Source organism: Hippopotamus amphibius, chromosome 11 (assembly GCF_030028045.1).
Source record: "Hippopotamus amphibius kiboko isolate mHipAmp2 chromosome 11, mHipAmp2.hap2, whole genome shotgun sequence".
NCBI classification, from domain to species: domain Eukaryota; kingdom Metazoa; phylum Chordata; class Mammalia; order Artiodactyla; family Hippopotamidae; genus Hippopotamus; species Hippopotamus amphibius.
Genome location: NC_080196.1, coordinates 54,915,488 through 54,933,777, shown reverse-complemented (window position 1 = coordinate 54,933,777; position 18,290 = coordinate 54,915,488). Strand labels below are relative to the sequence as shown.

Sequence of the window (18,290 nt, the reverse complement as noted above, 5' to 3'; positions counted from 1 at the left end):
TGGTGTTTCCAAGGGAGTTTATAATCCCTCCTCTTTACTCCTGTAAATCATGAAGCTTACTTTTCTCATGATAATATGTTTTGCCTTATAGTTCTGTTGAAATCTTTTCTATTACCCCATTATTCCTTCTCAAGGTAATTTTTAGAAACCTAGTCTTAAGCTGCCATCCTATAATACCATTTCCTTATTTTTCCATAGTGGTTCTTACTCTTTGAGGCTGTGGACCCTTTAGAAATCTGAGCAAAGCTATGAACCCCCTCTCCAGAAAATGCACATATATACACTTTGAGAAATATATACGAATCTGTTATATTTCAAGGGATTCAAAGACCCTCTTCAGGCTCATTCCAAGACTCCCAGATAAGAATTCTTCATTCACATCGAGTATTTGTTCTGACTCATTATTATATAAACGCTCATATGGATTTGTTTTAAACATCATTTTAAAAGGAAAACCCTTGCTGTCATAAAAATCAGACAGGGATAAATTCACACAGCCTCTCCTCATCCTGCACTCTGTACATGCTATTATTAAGGTGTGTGCTATTATTTCAGCTCCTCTGGGAGTACTTTTCCTCTCTGTCCCTGCAGCAGAGACCAGGACACAACAACCAACAAGACAGACATGGGCCCTGCTGCCATGGAGGCCACAGTGTGAAAGAAGGGCCAAAAGTCAAACAAGAGAACATCACCGCCAGTGACTGAGTCACGGGAGGCAGGGAGAGCCATCGGAGCGGACGCGCCTGACCAGAAAGAGAAGAGGAGAATCTGGGTCAGAAGAGGGGAGCATTAGGAAGACCTGGAAGAAGTAAAACCAACAGGGCGTGGCTGTTAGCTAAGAGTCAGAGGTGCTGCTGAGCTGTCTGTCCTGGGCTTTGAGATGGGGAAGCAGGAGGAGATGGTTGGAGGAGAAAGCAGGTGAGGTCACCTATGGCTGCGGGGCTTGTCTTGCATGAGGGGTGAGGAGGCCCTGCCCAGCAAACAGCTGAACTTTCAGAGAGGCCTGCACTGTAGGAAGATGTGGTTGCTCAGGGAGAGGGAGCTCGGGATAGAAACTGGACAACAGAGCAGGGCCTGAAAGAGGCTGAAGAGATCTGAGGAGAAAACCAGGAGATAGTGTCACAGGACCAGCTCCTTCCTGTTCAGGTGCTGCTGGACTCCATTTCCCTGAATTCTGTGGGCATCTTTAATCTTACAAGTTGAAGGACAGCTATAGAAACAAAAATGTTTACATTTTATAATATGTTTTTGGTCTAAATGAAAATCAATGTATGCTTATAAAAACATTAAATATAATAAGTATAAAGGAAGGTTAGTAATAAGTGATATCAGTAATAATTGAGTCTCTCATCACAGAATACCATACTTTTAAACCATAATTAAGACAATAGAAATCTGAAGTAAAACTATCTATCTATCATTTATATTTCTAAAACATAATAACTTATCCATGTATATGTATTACAATTTATAAAATATTTTTACCACAATCCTACTTAATTCTTACATGAAAGTCATAATGAAAGTGTAGAGGAATTTTTATCCCTCTTCTGCTGACGAAGAAATCGATGCTCAGAGAGGTGAAGAGATTGTCCTAAAACCACAGCCTAGCGGTCGGCAGAGCCCTGTCCACATGCAGCACAGTGCTCTCCTACACTCAGCACCACGGAGAAACAATTTCCTATTCCATGAATCCTGAGTATAAACTTCCCGCATGAGGGTGTGGGAGAGAGAGGGAGCGGGGGACACCAGTGGGGAGGGTGCTCTGCAGACGCGTCTCTTCCTGGGCTGCTACACTGCGGGGACTCACCTAACCTGCCGCGTCTGGTCTCCTCGGGTGACACGGGCCGCAGCTTCCTTTCCGCTTTGATTTCTTCCAGGATCCTTTCATGGAGGCTCCGTGGCCGCGGTGGAGTAGGCTTCAGTTTTCTGGCTGAGGCCTTGGAAAAAACGTAATGGCTATAGAGACTTGCTTGAGCTGTCCTTGAATAATTTTTACTGACGTCCATTCACACAGTACAGTATTATGAAATTATATTTTACTGATTGCAACACTGCTTAATAAAAGACTATTTTCAAGCAATAGGGAGGTTATTGGATTTCACAGTGGTTCAGTCACATGTGCTCAAGTAATTTTAAGGAGTCAGTCTCACTACAGCTGTAATCCCGCTTCCTTATATGCTACTATGACAGGCAATCCACTGAAATATAAGCTGTATGTTACCTATTACTATTACTATTTTTGAAAGTAACGTTTTTGAGTAAATCACCACAACCTTCTTAGATTATTATCTTCGTTCTCCAGTTGAGGAAACAAAAGCTCATGGAGGCCGAGTAACTCACTCAGAGACCACTAGACTGTGAAGCTATTGTGCAAATCCGGGCCCATCTGACTCCACGCTTCTTCTCCTCCACCATGACCTACCTTCCTAAAATTATTTCCTATGTGGCCTCTTTCCCTTATTTTAAAAAGATTTATAAGAGGGATCATTAATTATGTTTTAGGTGTACATAAACTGAGAAAGAAACACCATTCTGTTCTGGTTACTGAACGTACATGGGGTTTGAGAGGCTGTGGTGAGCACAGGCTGTTCTAAGTGTAGAACAGAGGAAACACAAGCCAACGTCCAAACCAGATCAGAACACCCTGATTCCATGGTCACTAGAAAGAACCCCGTTAACAGAGAAAGATAATAAATACAGAAGAGGAGGTACAGCAGGGTGGATTTACCGTAAAACAGTATCAAAATGACAATTTATTCAAGGTGAGGTACTTGCACCATAAAACAGGGAGGGGAGCCCACACCAGGAATTATTTGGTATCATATTCAGCTGTTATTTTAGAAAGTATTTGGCCAGATTTTGCACCATAACTCAGGTTGTTTTGAGCTAAAGCATCCTAAGACAGGCTGTATTGAATAATTTTAAGTACTTTTTTTGTGACTTAAGAACATACTTAATTGGGACACTTGTACAGAAATGGATGGACCTAGAGACAGTCATACAGAGTGAAGTAACTCAGAAAGAGAAAAACAAATATCATATATTAACGTATATATGTGGAATACAGAAAATTGGTACAGATCAACCGGTTTGCAAGGCAGAATTAGAGACACAGATGCAGAGAACAAACATATGGACACCAAGGGAGGGAAGCGGGGGGTGCGGGATGAATTGGGATATTGGGATTGCCATATATACATTACTAATAAGAAAAAATATATCAAATTGTACACTTTAAAAAATAAATGGGAAAAAAAAGAACGTACTTTACAGTTGGGCTTCATAATTCTGAGAATAAAAGCTCAACGTAAATACTCCTTCAAGAGCTGAGTTCTAGAGGTCACAGGCTAGAGGAGAACACTTCATTACGTATTCTCCAAACAAGGGGACTATGTCAAATTACGTACTGGATTTAAAGGAGGTCTTGACCTGATGAAGTCCAGGATAATTTCATGAGCACTTTTTTTTAATCGAGGCGGAATATCACCATTCACCTGAAAGGAGACAAAAAGTAGAAGATTCATGTGACTACAGGATTATCGTTACAAGTTTCTGGGTACATATGTCAACATACGTCACTTCAAAATTACTGAAGTGAAATCTGGCTTCACGGAGGATGCATTTCAAATCAATAAAATGGAGAGTAAATGGCTGAATGATTCAGAGTAAAAATAACTACACAGAATTGAAGAAACTCAAAGTCCACTTTAGTTCCATAATTATGGAAAATTATACATAAGATACCTTCTTCCAATGAAAAGTTTCTAAAATTATCAGTGTGAATAGAAAAAGTAACACTATGCTTAACTATTGTATAATTTAAAAAGTCTTTGGGACTTCCCTGGTGGTCCAGTGGTTAAGACTCCACACTTCCACTGCAGCGGGCATGGGTTCAGTCCCTGGTCAGGGAGCTGGGATCCCACAAGCCATGGCCAAAAAAAAAAAAAAAAAAGTCTTTTACCTCTTATTTTCATCTTTGTACAAAATCTCAGTAATGGGAAGGATTGGGGACAGTACTCATATTCTGTAGACAAAACTCAGGCTCAGATTGAGGAGAGTGTCTGCTCCCTTCACAGAATCCATAAGCAGAAGAGTTGGCAGTCTTGGTCTGTCTCTGACTCTTGCTCCAAAGTCCTCTCTTTTCAAAGCAACATGTTACAACAATTTTTTAAGAAACTTAAGAAAACTCCAGAAACCCACCAAAAAAAACCCCACCTAAAATCACATTCTAACCACTCAGAAGGCACAGTTGTGACCATAAGTCTTACATATTTCCCAATCTCATATGAAAAAACAGAACTGCTACACATTTTGTCATGCTTCTCATAAAAGATGGATGAAAAAAGAAATGTTAACACATTACAAATTTTAAAAACTGATAAATACCTTAAACTTCTCAAAATCCAGAAAATCAGCATACTATTTTTATAATGAACGGCCTGAAAAACCTCTATAATACTTTTTCACTCTACTTTGGTGACCTACTCTTTATCTTATCATATTCTAATAATTTTATGGTATCAACTTGATTGGAGAGAAAAAAGATAATTTCGTTATTCCTCTAGCACCAATTTTTTTTTTGATAGGTTAGAAAGGTTTCTTTAAGCTTCACAATTTGTTATTGGAAATATGCAAAACTTTTTTTTAATATATACACATTTATTTTTCATAATAGTAACTTTATAAACATATATAAGCATATATCACAAATAAATATACTGGTTTTTCTGCCCAGGCTCTAACTGTGCAATCTTGAGCTTTGGATCATAAGAGCTACTGGTTGGTAAACAGATCAGACAAAGGTGGAATAGAAGCTACAGGTGAGATGAAGCAAACTCTTGGAGAAAGTCATAGGAGCAGGGAATGGTCTAAGGACATTTTTAAAATCTGTAAGCCTTGACTCCAGCCTGGACCTTCTAAACATACAAATCTGATTGAAGCATGGCTTAGAAACCTCTGTTTTAGGAAAACTTCACAGTTCATTCTGATGCACAGTCTTAGTTAAAACACTATTATAGAAGGATGTTGAAAATAATATTATGTTAGGAATTTAGGCAAAAGACAGAGAATCAGGCATTGGACAGATGCTGAACACACTGGGGTACAAAGGAGTGTATTGATAAAAAGAAAGCCCTGAGATACAATCACAAGAAAACTACAAATGCTAAGACTGCAAAACTTTAGAATTATCACAAAATTTGGTCAAACTTTTTTTTTTTTGGGGGGGGTACACCAGGTTCAATCATCTGTTGTTATACACATATCCCCATATTCCCTGCCTTCCTTGACGCCCACCCCTCGAGTCCCCCCCACCCTCCCTGCCCCAGTCCTCTAAGGCATCTTCCATCCTCGAGTTGGACTCCCTTTGTTATACAACAACTTCCCACTGACTATTTTACAGTTGGTAGTATATATATGTCTGTGCTACTCTCTCGCTTCTTCTCAGTTTCCCCTTCACCCCCCACCCCCTCCCATACCTCGAGTTCTCCAGTCCGTTCTCTGTATCTGCTTCCTTGTTCTTGTCACTGAGTTCATCAGTACCATTTTTAGATTCCGTATATGTGAGTTAGCATACAATATTTGTCCTTCTCTTTCTGACTTACTTCACTCTGTATGACAGATTGTAGTTCTATCCACCTCATTACATATAGCTCCATCTCATCCCTTTTTATAGCTGAGTAATATTCCATTGTATATATATGCCACATCTTCTGTATCCATTCATTTGTTGATGGGCATTTAGGTTGCTTCCATGTCCTGGCTATTGTAAACAGTGCTGCAATAAACATTATGGTACAAGTTTCTTTTGGGATTATGGTTTTCTTTGGGTATATGCCCAGGAGTGGGATTACTGGATCATATGGTAGTTCTATGTGTAGTTTTTTAAGGAACCTCCAAATTGTTTTCCATAGTGGCTGTACCAACTTACAGTCCCACCAACAGTGCAGGAGAGTTCCCTTTTCTCCACACCCTCTCCAACATTTGTGGTTTCCAGACTTTGTGATGATGGCCATTCTGATTGGTGTGAGGTGATACCTCATTGTGGCTTTGACTTGCATTTCTCTGATGATGAATGATGTTGAGCATCTTTTCATGTGTTTGTTGGCCATCTGTATGTCTTCTTTGGAGAAATGTCTATTTAGGTCTTCTGCCCATTTGTGGATTGGGTTATTTGCTCTTTTGGTATGAAGCTGCAGGAGCTGCTTGTATATTTTGGAGGTTAATCCTTTGTCCGTTGTTTCATAGGCAAGTATTTTTTCCCATTCTGAGGGTTGCCTTTTAGTCTTGTTTATGGTTTCTTTTGCTGTGCAAAAGCTTTTAAGTTTCATGAGGTCCCATTCGTTTATTCTTGATTTTATTTCCCTGATTCTAGGAGGTGGGTCAAAAAAGGATGTTGCTTTGATGGATGTCATAGAGTGTTCTGCCTATGTTTTCCTCTAGGAGTTTCATAGTGTCTGGCCTTACATGTAGGTCTTTAATCCCTTTGGAGTTTATTTTTGTGTATGGTGTTAGGAAGTGTTCTAATTTCATTCTTTTACATGTTGCTGTCCAATTTTCCCAGCACCACTTATTGAAGAGGCTGTCTTTTTTCCATTGTATACTCGTGCCTCCTTTGTCAAAGAGAAGGTGCCCATATGTGTTTGGGCTTACTTCTGAGTTCTCTATTCTATTCCATTGATCTTCCTTTCTATTTTTGTGCCAGTACCATACTGTCTTGATCACTATGGCCTTGTAGTATAGTTGGAAGTCAGGAAGCCTGATTCCACCAACTCCATTTTTCCTTCTCAAGATTGCTTTGGCTATTCGGGGTCTTTTGCGTTTCCATACAAATCGTAAGATTTCTTGCTCTAGTTCTGTGAAAAATGCCATTGGTAACTTGAGAGGGATTGCATTGAATCTGTAAATTGCTTTGGGTAGTACAGACATTTTCATGATGTTGATTCTTCCAATCCAGTAACATGCTATGTCCCTCCATCTGTTTGTGTCATCTTTGATTTCTTTCATCAATGTCTTAAAGTTTTCTGCATACAGATCTTTTGCCTCCTTAGGCAGGTTTATTTCTAGGTATTTTATTCTTTTTGTTGCAATGGTGAATGGGAGAGTTTCCTTAATTTCTCTTTCTGCTCTTCCGTTGTTAGTGTATAGGAATGCAAGAGATTTCTGTGCATTCATTTTGTATCCTGCTACTTTACTCAACTCATCAATGAGTGCTAGCAGTTTTCTGGTAGAGTCTTTAGGGTTTTCTATATATAATATCATGTCATCTGCAAAGAGTGACAATTTTACTTCTTTTCCAATTTGGATTCCTTTAATTTCTTTTTCTTCTCTGACTGTTGTGGCTAACACTTCCAAAACTATGTTGAATAACAGTGGTGAGAGTGAACACCCTTGTCTTGTTCCTGTTCTTAGAGGGAATTCTTCCAGTTTTTCTCCATTGAGAACAATGTTGGCTTTTGGTTTGTCATATATGGCTTTTATTATGTTGAGGTAATTGCCTTCTATGCCCATTTTCTGGAGAGCTTTTATCATAAATGGATGTTGAACTTTGTCAAAAGCTTTTTCTGCATCTATTGAAATGATCATATGGTTTTTATCCTTCAATTTGTTGATATGATGTATCACGTTGATTGATTTGCGTATATTGAAGAATCCTTGCATCCCAGGGATAAACCCCACTTGATCGTGGTGTATGATTTCTTTAATGTGCTGTTGCAGTCTGTTAGCTAGTATTTTGTGGAGGATTTTTGCATCTATATTCATCAGTGATATTGGTCTGTAGTTTTCTTTTTTTGTGACATCTTTGCCTGGTTTTGGTATCACGGTGATGGTAGCCTCGTAGAATGAGTTTGGGAGTGTCCCACCTTCTGCAATATTTTGGAAGAGTTTGAGAAGGATAGGTGTTAACTCTTCTCAAAATGTTTGATAGAATTCGCCCGTGAACCCATCTGGTCCTGGGCTTTTGTGTGTTGGGAGATTTTTAATCACTGCCTCAATTTCTGTACTTGTGATTGGTCTGTTCATGGTTTCTATTTCTTCCTGGTTCAGTCTTGGAAGATTGTATTTTTCTAAGAATTTATCCATTTCTTCCAGGTTATCCAATTGATTGGCATATAGTTGCTTGTAGTAGTCTCTCATGATGTATTGTATTTCTGAGGTGTCCGTTGTGACTTCTCCTTTTTCATTTCTAATTCTGTTGATTTGCATCTTCTCCCTTTTTTTCTTGATGAGTCTGGCTAATGGTTTATCAATTTTGTTAATCTTTTCAAAGAACCAGCTTTTAGTTTCATTTATTTTTCTTATGGTTTCTTTCCTTTCTTTTTCATTTATTTCTGCTCTGATCTTTATGATTTCTTTCCTTCTGCTCACTTTGGGGTTTCTTTGTTCTTCTTTCTCTAGTTGTTTGAGGTGTAAGGCTAGGTTGTTTATTCGATCATTTTCTTGTTTCTTAAGGTAGGACTGTATTGCTATAAACTTTCCTCTTAGAACTGCTTTTGCTGCGTCCCATAGGTTTTGGGTTGTTGTGTTTTCGTTGTCATTTGTTTCTAGATATTTCTTGATTTCCTCTTTGATTTCTGTAGTGATTCCTTGGTTGTTTAAGAGTGAATTGTTTAGCCTCCATGTGTTTTTTTTTTTTTTGCAGTTTTTTTCCTGTAATTGATATCCAGTCTCATGGCGTTGTGGTCTGAGAAGATGCTTGATATGATTTCAATTTTCTTGAATTTGCTGAGGTTTGATTTGTGACCCAAGATGTGATCTTTCCTGGAAAATGTTCCATGTGCACTTGAGAAGAAAGTGTATTCTGTCGTTTTTGGATGGAATGTCCTATAAATATGAATTAAGTCGAGATGGTCTAATGTGTCATTTAAAGCTTGTGTGTCTTTATTTATTTTCTGTTTGGATGATCTGTCCATTGATGTAAGTGGGGTGTTCAAGTCTCCCACTATTATTGTGTTACTGTCGATGTCCCCTTTTATAGCTGTTAGCATTTGCCTTATGTATTGAGGTGCTCCTATATTGGGGGCATATATATTTACCATTGTGATATGTTCTTCTTGAATGGATCCCTTGATCATTATGTAGTGTCCTTCCTTGTCTCTTTTAATAGTCTTTACTTTCAAGTCTAATTTATCTGATATGAGTATTGCTACTCCAGCTTTCTTTTGACTTCCATTTGCATGGAATATCTTTTTCCATCCCTTCACTTTCAGTCTATATGTATCCCTTGGTCTGAAGTGGGTTTCTTGTAGGCAGCATATAAAAGGGTCTTGTTTTTGTATCCATTCAGCCAGTCTGTGTCTTTTGGTTGGAGCATTTAATCCATTTACATTTAAAGTGATTATTGACATGTGTGTTCCAATTACCATTTTCTTAATTGTTTTGGGTTTGTATTTGTAGGTGTTTTCCTTTTCTTGTGTTTCCTACTTAGAGAAGTTCCTTTAGCACTTGTTGTAAGGCTGGTTTGGTGGTGCTGAATTCTCTTAACTTTTGCTTGTATGGAAAGCTTTTGATTTCTCCCTCAAATCTGAATGAGATTCTTGCTGGGTAGAGGATTCTTGGCTGTAGGTTTCTCTCTTTCAGGACTTTCAGGATATCCTGCCATTCCCTTCTGGCCAGCAGAGTTTCTGTAGAAAGGTCAGCTGTTATCCTGATGGGTTTTCCCTTATATGTTATTTGTTGCTTTTCTCTTGCTGCTTTTAATATTTTTTCTTTGTGTTTAATTGTCGTTAGTTTGATTAATATGTGTCTTGGTGTATTTCTCCTTGGGTTTATTCTATATGGGACTCTCTGTGTTTCTTGGACTTGGTGAATTATTTCCTTTCCCATGTTGGGGAAGTTTTCCACTATAACCTCTTCAAATATTTTCTCAGACCCTTTCTTGTTTTCTTCTTCTTCTGGGATGCCTATAATTCGAATGTTGGTACGTTTAAGGTTATCACTGAGGTCTCTGAGGCTGTCTTCTAGTCTTTTTATTTTTTTTTTCTTTTTCCTGCTCTGTGGCGTTTATTTCTCCCATTCTATCTTTCAACTCACTTATTCGTTCTTCTGCCTCAGTCATTCTGCTGGTTATAGCATCTAGAATATTTTTAATTTCAGTTATTTTGTTATCCATTGCTGTTTGTTTTTCTGAGTTCTTATGAACTGTTTCTTGTACTTTCTCTATTTTGTTATCGAGATTTTGTATCATTTTTAATATCATTACTCTAAATTCTTTTTCAGGCATTTTTCCTATTTCCTCCTCATTTATTTGGTCTTGTGGGTTTTTTTCCTGCTCCTTTGCCTGCATGGGGTTTCTTTGTTTCCTCATGGTTGTCCAAGCTTTTGGGGTTGCTTGTCCTGGTGATAGAGGTGTTTATAGAAGACTTTCCAAGCCTCAGACTAATGTCCAAGTATTGGATTAGACGAATATTCAGTCTAGGAAACACATACATGTATAAGACACACAATTATTGAATCCGTTAGGACATAAGGCTCTAGAAAGACCTGACAGACCCCCAGTGTGCTATCAGATATTCAAAGAGAAACCCAGCAGAAATTGACAACTGAAACATAACAAATCAGAGACAATAGCAAAAGCAAACAAACAACAAATAACACCTTACACATACAAACATCAATCCAGGGAGATTTTGTAAGCTAGGATCAAATATAGAAATGAGCTGGAGTACCACCAGAGAGAATGGAGATTCTCAGAATGTACTTAGACAACTGTACTAAGAACTAAGATAAAGACAAAAGCCTAATATTAATACCAAGGCAGTGCATCATCTGGAGAATAGAGCAAGGAGTCTGAGCAGACCGATAGTGTTGCTTATAAGTATGTTAAGATAAAATACACGTAAAATGGCTGGAAGAAAGGGGAACAAAAGAGCGTAATGTGGTTGGAAATATGCAAAGAAAAAGAAAGGAATAGAAGTGTATAAAAGAAAGGGATGAAAGGAAAGTATGAAAGATATTTGTCCGTACTACCAAAAACTTAGCTAGATATAGAAGTATATAAAAAGGCAAAAAAAAAAAAAAAAAAAAGAATAAAAAATATCCTTAAAAAATTATGTTGTAAAACTTGTAGATCCCTTAGGGCTAAAATCGTATTTAATAAATCAAAAAAAAAAAAAAAAAAGAGAGAGAAAGAAAAAAAGAAAAAAAATCCAGAACTGATCCCAGAATGTACCAGTTTAATAGGTATTGATACTACTATTTCTGTTTCCTTAGCGTCTCAGCTATAAGTGTCCTTCTCCTTGCCTTGGGTTTTTTTTTTTTTTTTTTGCGTTATTCTGTGACCAGCAGAGGGTCCTTTATTGTTCATCTGTAAGCGTCGGTGTGTGGGGAGGGAGAGGGTACAATAGTGGCTCCTTCTCCTGGGAGTGAGTGAGCAGTGGCACACTGTTGTTTCAGTCAGGCTTGGAGTTGCCTGTTGCAGAGGGCACTGGTGGCTCAGGCGTACACAGAAAGTCTTAGAGTTGGGCCTCTCTCGGGGTTTTTTCTTTTTGATGCTGGTTTGTTTTTTTTTTTTCTCGGCAGCCTCCCTGCTGCTGGCGTTGCAAGGGGTTTTAGTCTAGCCCTGCCCGAGCGCCTGAGGGTGCTTGTTATCCCTGAGCGCCTTAGGTGGCCCGCAGGGCGTCTCTCCACTGCCTGTTGCAGAGGCGCAGAAAGAGAGAGAGAGGCTATGCGTGCGGCTCCTCCCCACCGCCCGGGAGCCTGCAGCCTCCAGCCGCCATCATAGCCGGGCAGCTCTCAGGGACCGGCATTCCTCTCCGCGGACCTCCTCCCTCCTGTCCTCTCGGTCGGTCACCCTACCAGCAACAATGTTTCTCACCCTGAACCAGCTCTCCGGTTCCCACGCTCCCGCTCCTGGACCCTCCGTTCAGCCGCGGATCGATGTCTTGGTCTGGGAACGCTGAGCTGCGCTGCGGACCCTCCGTATGTTTCTCACTCCCTCCCATCTGCCACAGCTCCGCCGCTTCACCCTCTTTGAGCCCTCGTAGTTGCCTCCCTACCGGCCGTGTCGGGCTCCCCGCAGCCCTTTCTGGTGTCCGAGGCTGTCTGCTGGTGTTCAGCTGGTTCTCTGTGGGAATGACTGCGTCCTTCCGTGCATTCCCAATGCATCTGTGGAGAGGGATGCACTCCATGTCTCTTTACTTCGCCGCCATCTTTTTCTCCTCTGGTCAAACTTTTAAAAAGTATTTTCTTATCTGAACTGTAAGATTTCAGGGCATGGACAGTTTTCTTATGAACTTCCCAATCTTAAATACTGTTTTAATTGCTCATGATCATTAACCAACTGGTTATTGATTGTTTATTGCTGCTGTCTTGATTTTCTTTTTTTTGGTCAATGTCACTACTTTGTGTCAGCCGAGGGAAGGAGGGAGGGAGGGAGGGAGGGAGGGAGGGAGGGAGGAAGGAAGGAAGGAAGGAAGGAAGGAAGGAAGGAAGGAAGGAAGGAAGGAAGGAAGGAAGGAAGGAAGAAAAAGAACTTGAACTGCTGCTCCCAGGCCCAGTGCTGCTCCCCCACCCAAATGTGACCACTCAGGGTGTGTCACAAACCTGCTGACAACATCCGCTCCCCTTTTCCCTGAGCCCTCCCCCCTCAACCCCTGAATGAGGACAGGAGGGCCCTAAGGTAAGAGTTAGGAGGGAAAGTTGCCCGAGCAGAGCCAGGCTGTGGCCCTAGTACTTGGTCTAGGAGGGCATGCACCCCAGCAGCAGAGTTAAGCCTAACCCTAACTCTTTACCCATGGACTTCATGTTATACACGAGTTTTTTAAAACCCTTATAGTATGAACAACTTAATCAGACCTTTCTATTCTACTCCCAAACAGGATAATACATATCTTTCTAGCTATTTTTCATATGCTTTTATTTTATGTTCTTTCCAGCACAACAGCAGGGTTGAGTGAGATAACAGATTAAAAAAGGCAAGGTTGTAAGTTCCATTCCCCAAACAAGCACATGAACATCAGTTTCTTCACTCGTCCAAATCTGGATCCTGGATCCCATTTTCAAAACGTGTGTCAGTGCTCACGAGGGAGCTGGCAGGCCAGTATGGATGTGAGTCAGTCAAAGTCCTTACCAGCAGGAGGAAAAACAACTTTGTGCAAATTGCATCCTGCTGCTGGGTCAGTGAAATTACTTTTTTAAAATGTAAATACAGAACAAGCTCTCCAAGGTGCAACAATAAATGATTTCTAGATGAACACAAACAGTAGACCCATAAACAAATAAGACCAGTTATAGAACTTGATCTTACTTTTGAGACACAATGCCTTAAAAAAACAAATAACTTCTAAATAAAAGATGTTAAGTTTCTACATCTTTATTTTTTAAAGGTGAGTCATTTGAAGTTACCTGTTAGAATTAAAGCATTTTACTAAAACATTCTGAAAAAATTCCATTGAAATGTTTGGCACTTCTATAACTTAATATTCTGAATATAATCCCATATGGCTAACCCATTCAATTCCCATCATCAGCATCACAAACACACAGAAAGAAGTGTATTATTATGGTGTAGTGATGTAGTTTAAACCTGAGGATAAAACTAAGAACGTCTTAGCACACTGCTTCAGATACAGAGAGACTATGTGTCAGAATCCTTTATGTTTACTCTTTACAACAACATTTGTTTTTAAACAAATTAGAAAGTGGCATTATATTGATAACAGTAAATTTTTAAAAAAAATATATCCAGTTTTTGAATGATTAAATATGAGCAGCTGAATTTCCACTCTCATTTATCAGGTATATATATATATGTAATCAGGAATTAGTCAAAATCTTAGTCTGTTAGACTAAAACTTGAAAACTTCCCCCACATGAAACCGATCACCAGTAGAACTGCCACCTGCCCAGTCCCCTGCACAGGGGCTCAGTATAAACTTACCCAAGTGAACTGCACAGAACTAGCCAGACAGAGAAAGACAGAAAAAGGAAAACTACAAAGGGTACCACAATACAGTAACATATGTTTTCCTTCACTTACTACTCACAGCCTCCAAACTGTACAAACTTGCACACAGCAGAAGTCCCAGAGGGACTGGAGAGGCAAGAGAGGACAAAGAAAAAGTGAAGAACTAATGGCTGAAAACTTCCCAAATTTCTTAACAATACAAGGCTACTCATCAAAGAAGCTCTATAAACTTCTGGTAATAAACTCAAAGAGAGCCACAACAGAACACATTACAGTCAAGTTGTTGAAAGACAGAAAAATATTGAAAGCAGCAAGAAGTGACTATCACAAGGGATCCTCAATAAGATGAACAAGTGATTTCTCATTAAAAACCATAAAGGCCAAAAGGCAGTGGGATAACATTTAAAGACAGGAAAAAACACTGTCAACCAAGAATTCTATTCCCAGCAAAACTCTGCTTCAAAAATGAAGAAGAAATTAAGACATTCCCAGGCAAACAAACACTTAAGGGAATTCATCACTAGTAACTCTTCCCTAAAGGGAGTTGCTCAGGCTTACAGAAAAGTACAGTAGACAGTAATCTGAAGTTATATAAACACCTAAAAAGGAATGTAAAGTCAGCTACATAAATAAATATAAAAGCCAGTTATTTTTGCACTTTTGGTTTGTAACTACTCTTTTTTTCCCCAATACAATTTAAAGGCAAATGTCTAAAACAACAACAATCAATCTATTTTAGTGGGCACACAATGTATAAATCAGACGTAAGTTATGACAATAACACAAGTAAGCGAAAAGGGTGTTTGAAAACTATTAAAACTAACCTGGTACTAATTCAAACTTGATTGTTATAAAGTTATCAGCTGTAATATCCAAGTAACCACTAAGAAAAAAACCTAAAAAACTATACAGAAGAAGAAATGAAAAAAGAACCAAAAATGGCACAGCAGGGGGGAAAAAAGCACAAAGAAGGTGATAATAAAGGGCATGTAGAACAAAAGAGACCTAAAACAGAGAAAATAAATATCAGGGCTTCCCTGGTGGTGCAATGGTTGAGAATCCGCCTGCCAATGCAGGGGACACAGGTTCAATCCCTGCTTCAGGAAGATCCCACATGCCACGGAGCGACTAAGCCTCTGCGTCACAACTATTGAGCCTCTGCTTTAGAGCCCGTGAGCCACAACTATTGAGCCCATGTGCTGCAACTAGTGAAGCCCATGTGCCTAGAGCCTGTGCTCCGCAACAAGAAAAGCCACGGCAATGAGGAGCCCGCGCACCACAACGAAAAGCAGCCCTCACTCACCGCAATTAAAAAGAAAGCCCGCACACAGCAAAAAAGACCCAACACAGCCAATTAAATAAATAAATAAATAAATTTATAAAAAAAGAAAAGAAATATCAAAAGGCAGAAATAAGTCCTTCCTTCTCAGCATTAACATTAAATATATAAAGAGAGAAAAAAAAAAAAAAAAGATGGCGGCGAAGTAGAGCGACGTGGAGTGCATCCCTCTCCACAGATGCATTGGGAATGCACGGAAGGACGCAGTCATTCCCACAGAGAACCAGCTGAACACCAGCAAACAGCCTCGGACACCAGAAAGGACTACGGGGAGCCCGACATAGCCGGTAGGGAGGCATCTATGAAGGCTCAAAGAGGGTGAAGCGGCGGAGCTGTGGCAGACGGGAGGGAGTGAGAAACATACGGAGGGTCCGCAGCGCAGCTCAGCGTTCCGGGACCGAGACATTCATCCGCTGCTGAACGGAGGGTCCGGGAGCGGGAGCGTGGGAACCGGAGAGCTGGTTCACGGTGAGAAACATTGTTGCCGGTAGGGTGACCGACCGAGAGGACAGGAGGGAGGAGGTCCATGGAGAGGAGTGCCCGTCCCTGAGAGCTGCCCGGCCATGATGGCGCCTGGAGGCTGCAGGCTCACGGGCTGGGGGGAGGAGCCGCGCGCGTAGCCTCTCTCTCTCTTTCTGTGCCTCTGCAACAGGCAGTGGAGAGACGCCCGTGGGCCACCTAAGGCGCTCAGGGATAACAAGCACCCTCAGGCGCTCGGGCAGGGCTAGACTAAAACCCCTTGCAACGCCAGCAGCAGGGAGGCTGCCGAGAGAAAAAAAAAAAAAAACAAAAAACAGCAACAACAACAAAAAAAACCCAAGAGAGGCCCAACTCTAAGACTTTCTGTTTACGCATGAGCCGCGGGTGTCCCTCTGCAACAGGCACCTCCAAGCCCAACTGAAACAACAGTGCGCCACTGCTCACTCACTCCCAGGAGAAGGAGCCACTATTGTACCCTCTCCCTCCCCACACACCGACGCTTACAGATGAACAATAAAGGAACCTCTGCTGGTCACAGAATAATGCAAAAAAACCCAAGGCAAGGAGAAGGACACTTACAGCTGAAACACTAAGGAAACAGAAATAGTAGTGTCAATACCTTTTGAACTGGTCCATTCTGGGATCAGTTCTGGATTTTTTTTTTATTTCTTTCTCTCTCTCTCTCTCTCTTTTTTTTTTTTCTTTATTAAATACGATCTTAGCCCTAAGGGATCTACAAGTTTTATAACATAATTTTTTAATGATATTTTTTATTCTTTTTTTTTTTTTTTTGCCTTTTTATATACTTCTATATCTAGCTTAGTTTTTGGTAGTAGGGACAATATATCTCTCATACTTTCCTTTCATCCCTTTCTTTTATACACTTCTATTCCTTTCTTTTTATTTGCATATTTCCAACCACATTACGCTCTTCTGTTCCCATTTCTTCCAGCCATTTTAAGTGTATTTTATCTTAACATACTTATAGGCAACACTATCGGTCTGCTCAGACTCCTTGCTCTATTCTCCAGATGATGCACTGCCTTGGTATTTAATATTAGGCTTTTGTCTTTATCTTAGTTCTTAGTACAGTTGTCTAAGTACATTCTGAGAATCTCCATTCTCTCTGGTGGTACTCTGGCTCTTTTCTATATTTGATCCTAGCTTACAAAATCTCCCTGGATTAAGGTTTGTATGTGTAAGGTGTTATTTGTTTGTTTGTTTGCTTTTGTCTCTGATTTGTTATGTTTCAGTTGTCAATTTCTGTTGGGTTTCTCTTTGAATATCTGATAGCACACTGGGGGTCTGTCAGGTCTTTCTAGAGCCTTATGTCCTAATGGATTCAGTAATTGTGTGTCTTATACATGTATGTGTTTCCTAGACTTAATATTCGTTTAATCCAATACTTGGACATTAGTCTGAGGCTTGGAAAGTCTTCTATAAACACCTCTATCGCCAGGACAAGCAACCCCAAAAGCTTGGACAACCATGAGGAAACAAAGAAACACCATGCAGGCAAAGGAGCAGGAAAAAAACCCACAAGACCAAATAAATGAGGAGGAAATAGGAAAAATGCTTGAAAAAGAATTCAGAGTAATGATAGTAAAAATGATACAAAATCTCGATATCAAAATAGAGAAAGTACAAGAAACAGTTCATAAGAACTCAGAAAAACAAACAGCAATGGATAACAAAATAACTGAAATTAAAAATACTCTAGATGCTATAACCAGCAGAATGACTGAGGCAGAAGAACGAATAAGTGAGTTGGAAGATAGAATGGGGGAAATAAATGCCACAGAGCAGGAAAAAAAAAAAAGAATAAAAAGAATAGAAGACAGTCTCAGAGACCTCAGTGATAACATTAAGCATACCAACATTCGAATTATAGGCATCCCAGAAGAAGAAGAAAACAAGAAAGGGGCTGAGAAAATATTTGAAGAGGTTATAGTGGAAAACTTCCCCAACATGGGAAAGGAAATAATTCACCAAGTCCAAGAAGCACAGAGAGTCCCATACAGAATAAACTCAAGGAGAAATACACCAAGACACATATTAATCAAACTAACGACAATTAAACACAAAGAAAAAATATTAAAAGCAGCAAGAGAAAAGCAACAAACAACATATAAGGGAAAACCCATCAGGATAACAGCTGACCTTTCTACAGAAACTCTGCTGGCCAGAAGGGAATGGCAGGATATCCTGAAAGTCCTTAAAGACAAAAACCTACAGCCAAGAATCCTCTACCCAGCAAGAATCTCATTCAGATTTGAGGGAGAAATCAAAAGCTTTCCATACAAGCAAAAGTTAAGAGAATTCAGCACCACCAAACCAGCCTTACAACAAGTGCTAAAGGAACTTCACTAAGTAGGAAACACAAGAAAAGGAAAACACCTACAAATACAAACCCAAAACAATTAAGAAAATGGTAATTGGAACACACATGTCAATAATCACCTTAAATGTAAATGGATTAAATGCTCCAACCAAAAGACACAGACTGGCTCAATGGATACAAAAACAAGACCCACATATATGCTGCCTACAAGAAACTCACTT

General features: G+C 39.8%; 1 protein-coding gene across 8 annotated transcripts in view; it reads right to left on the bottom strand.

Moving 5' to 3' along the window:
* The window catches only part of SPIRE1 (spire type actin nucleation factor 1), a 214,381-nt gene that overhangs the window by 38,190 nt on the left and 157,901 nt on the right, over positions 1-18,290 (bottom strand). For all 8 annotated transcript variants that reach the window (XR_009047974.1, XM_057698892.1, XM_057698893.1 and 5 more), the window contains 2 exons: positions 3,411-3,497; positions 1,811-1,940 (listed from right to left, as the gene is read on the bottom strand). Coding sequence is in view for 7 of the 8 variants with exons in the window: in XM_057698892.1 (XP_057554875.1) it covers positions 1,811-1,940; positions 3,411-3,497 (217 nt within the window). In the remaining variant the exon portion in view is untranslated. The remainder of the gene's footprint in view (positions 1-1,810; positions 1,941-3,410; positions 3,498-18,290) is intronic.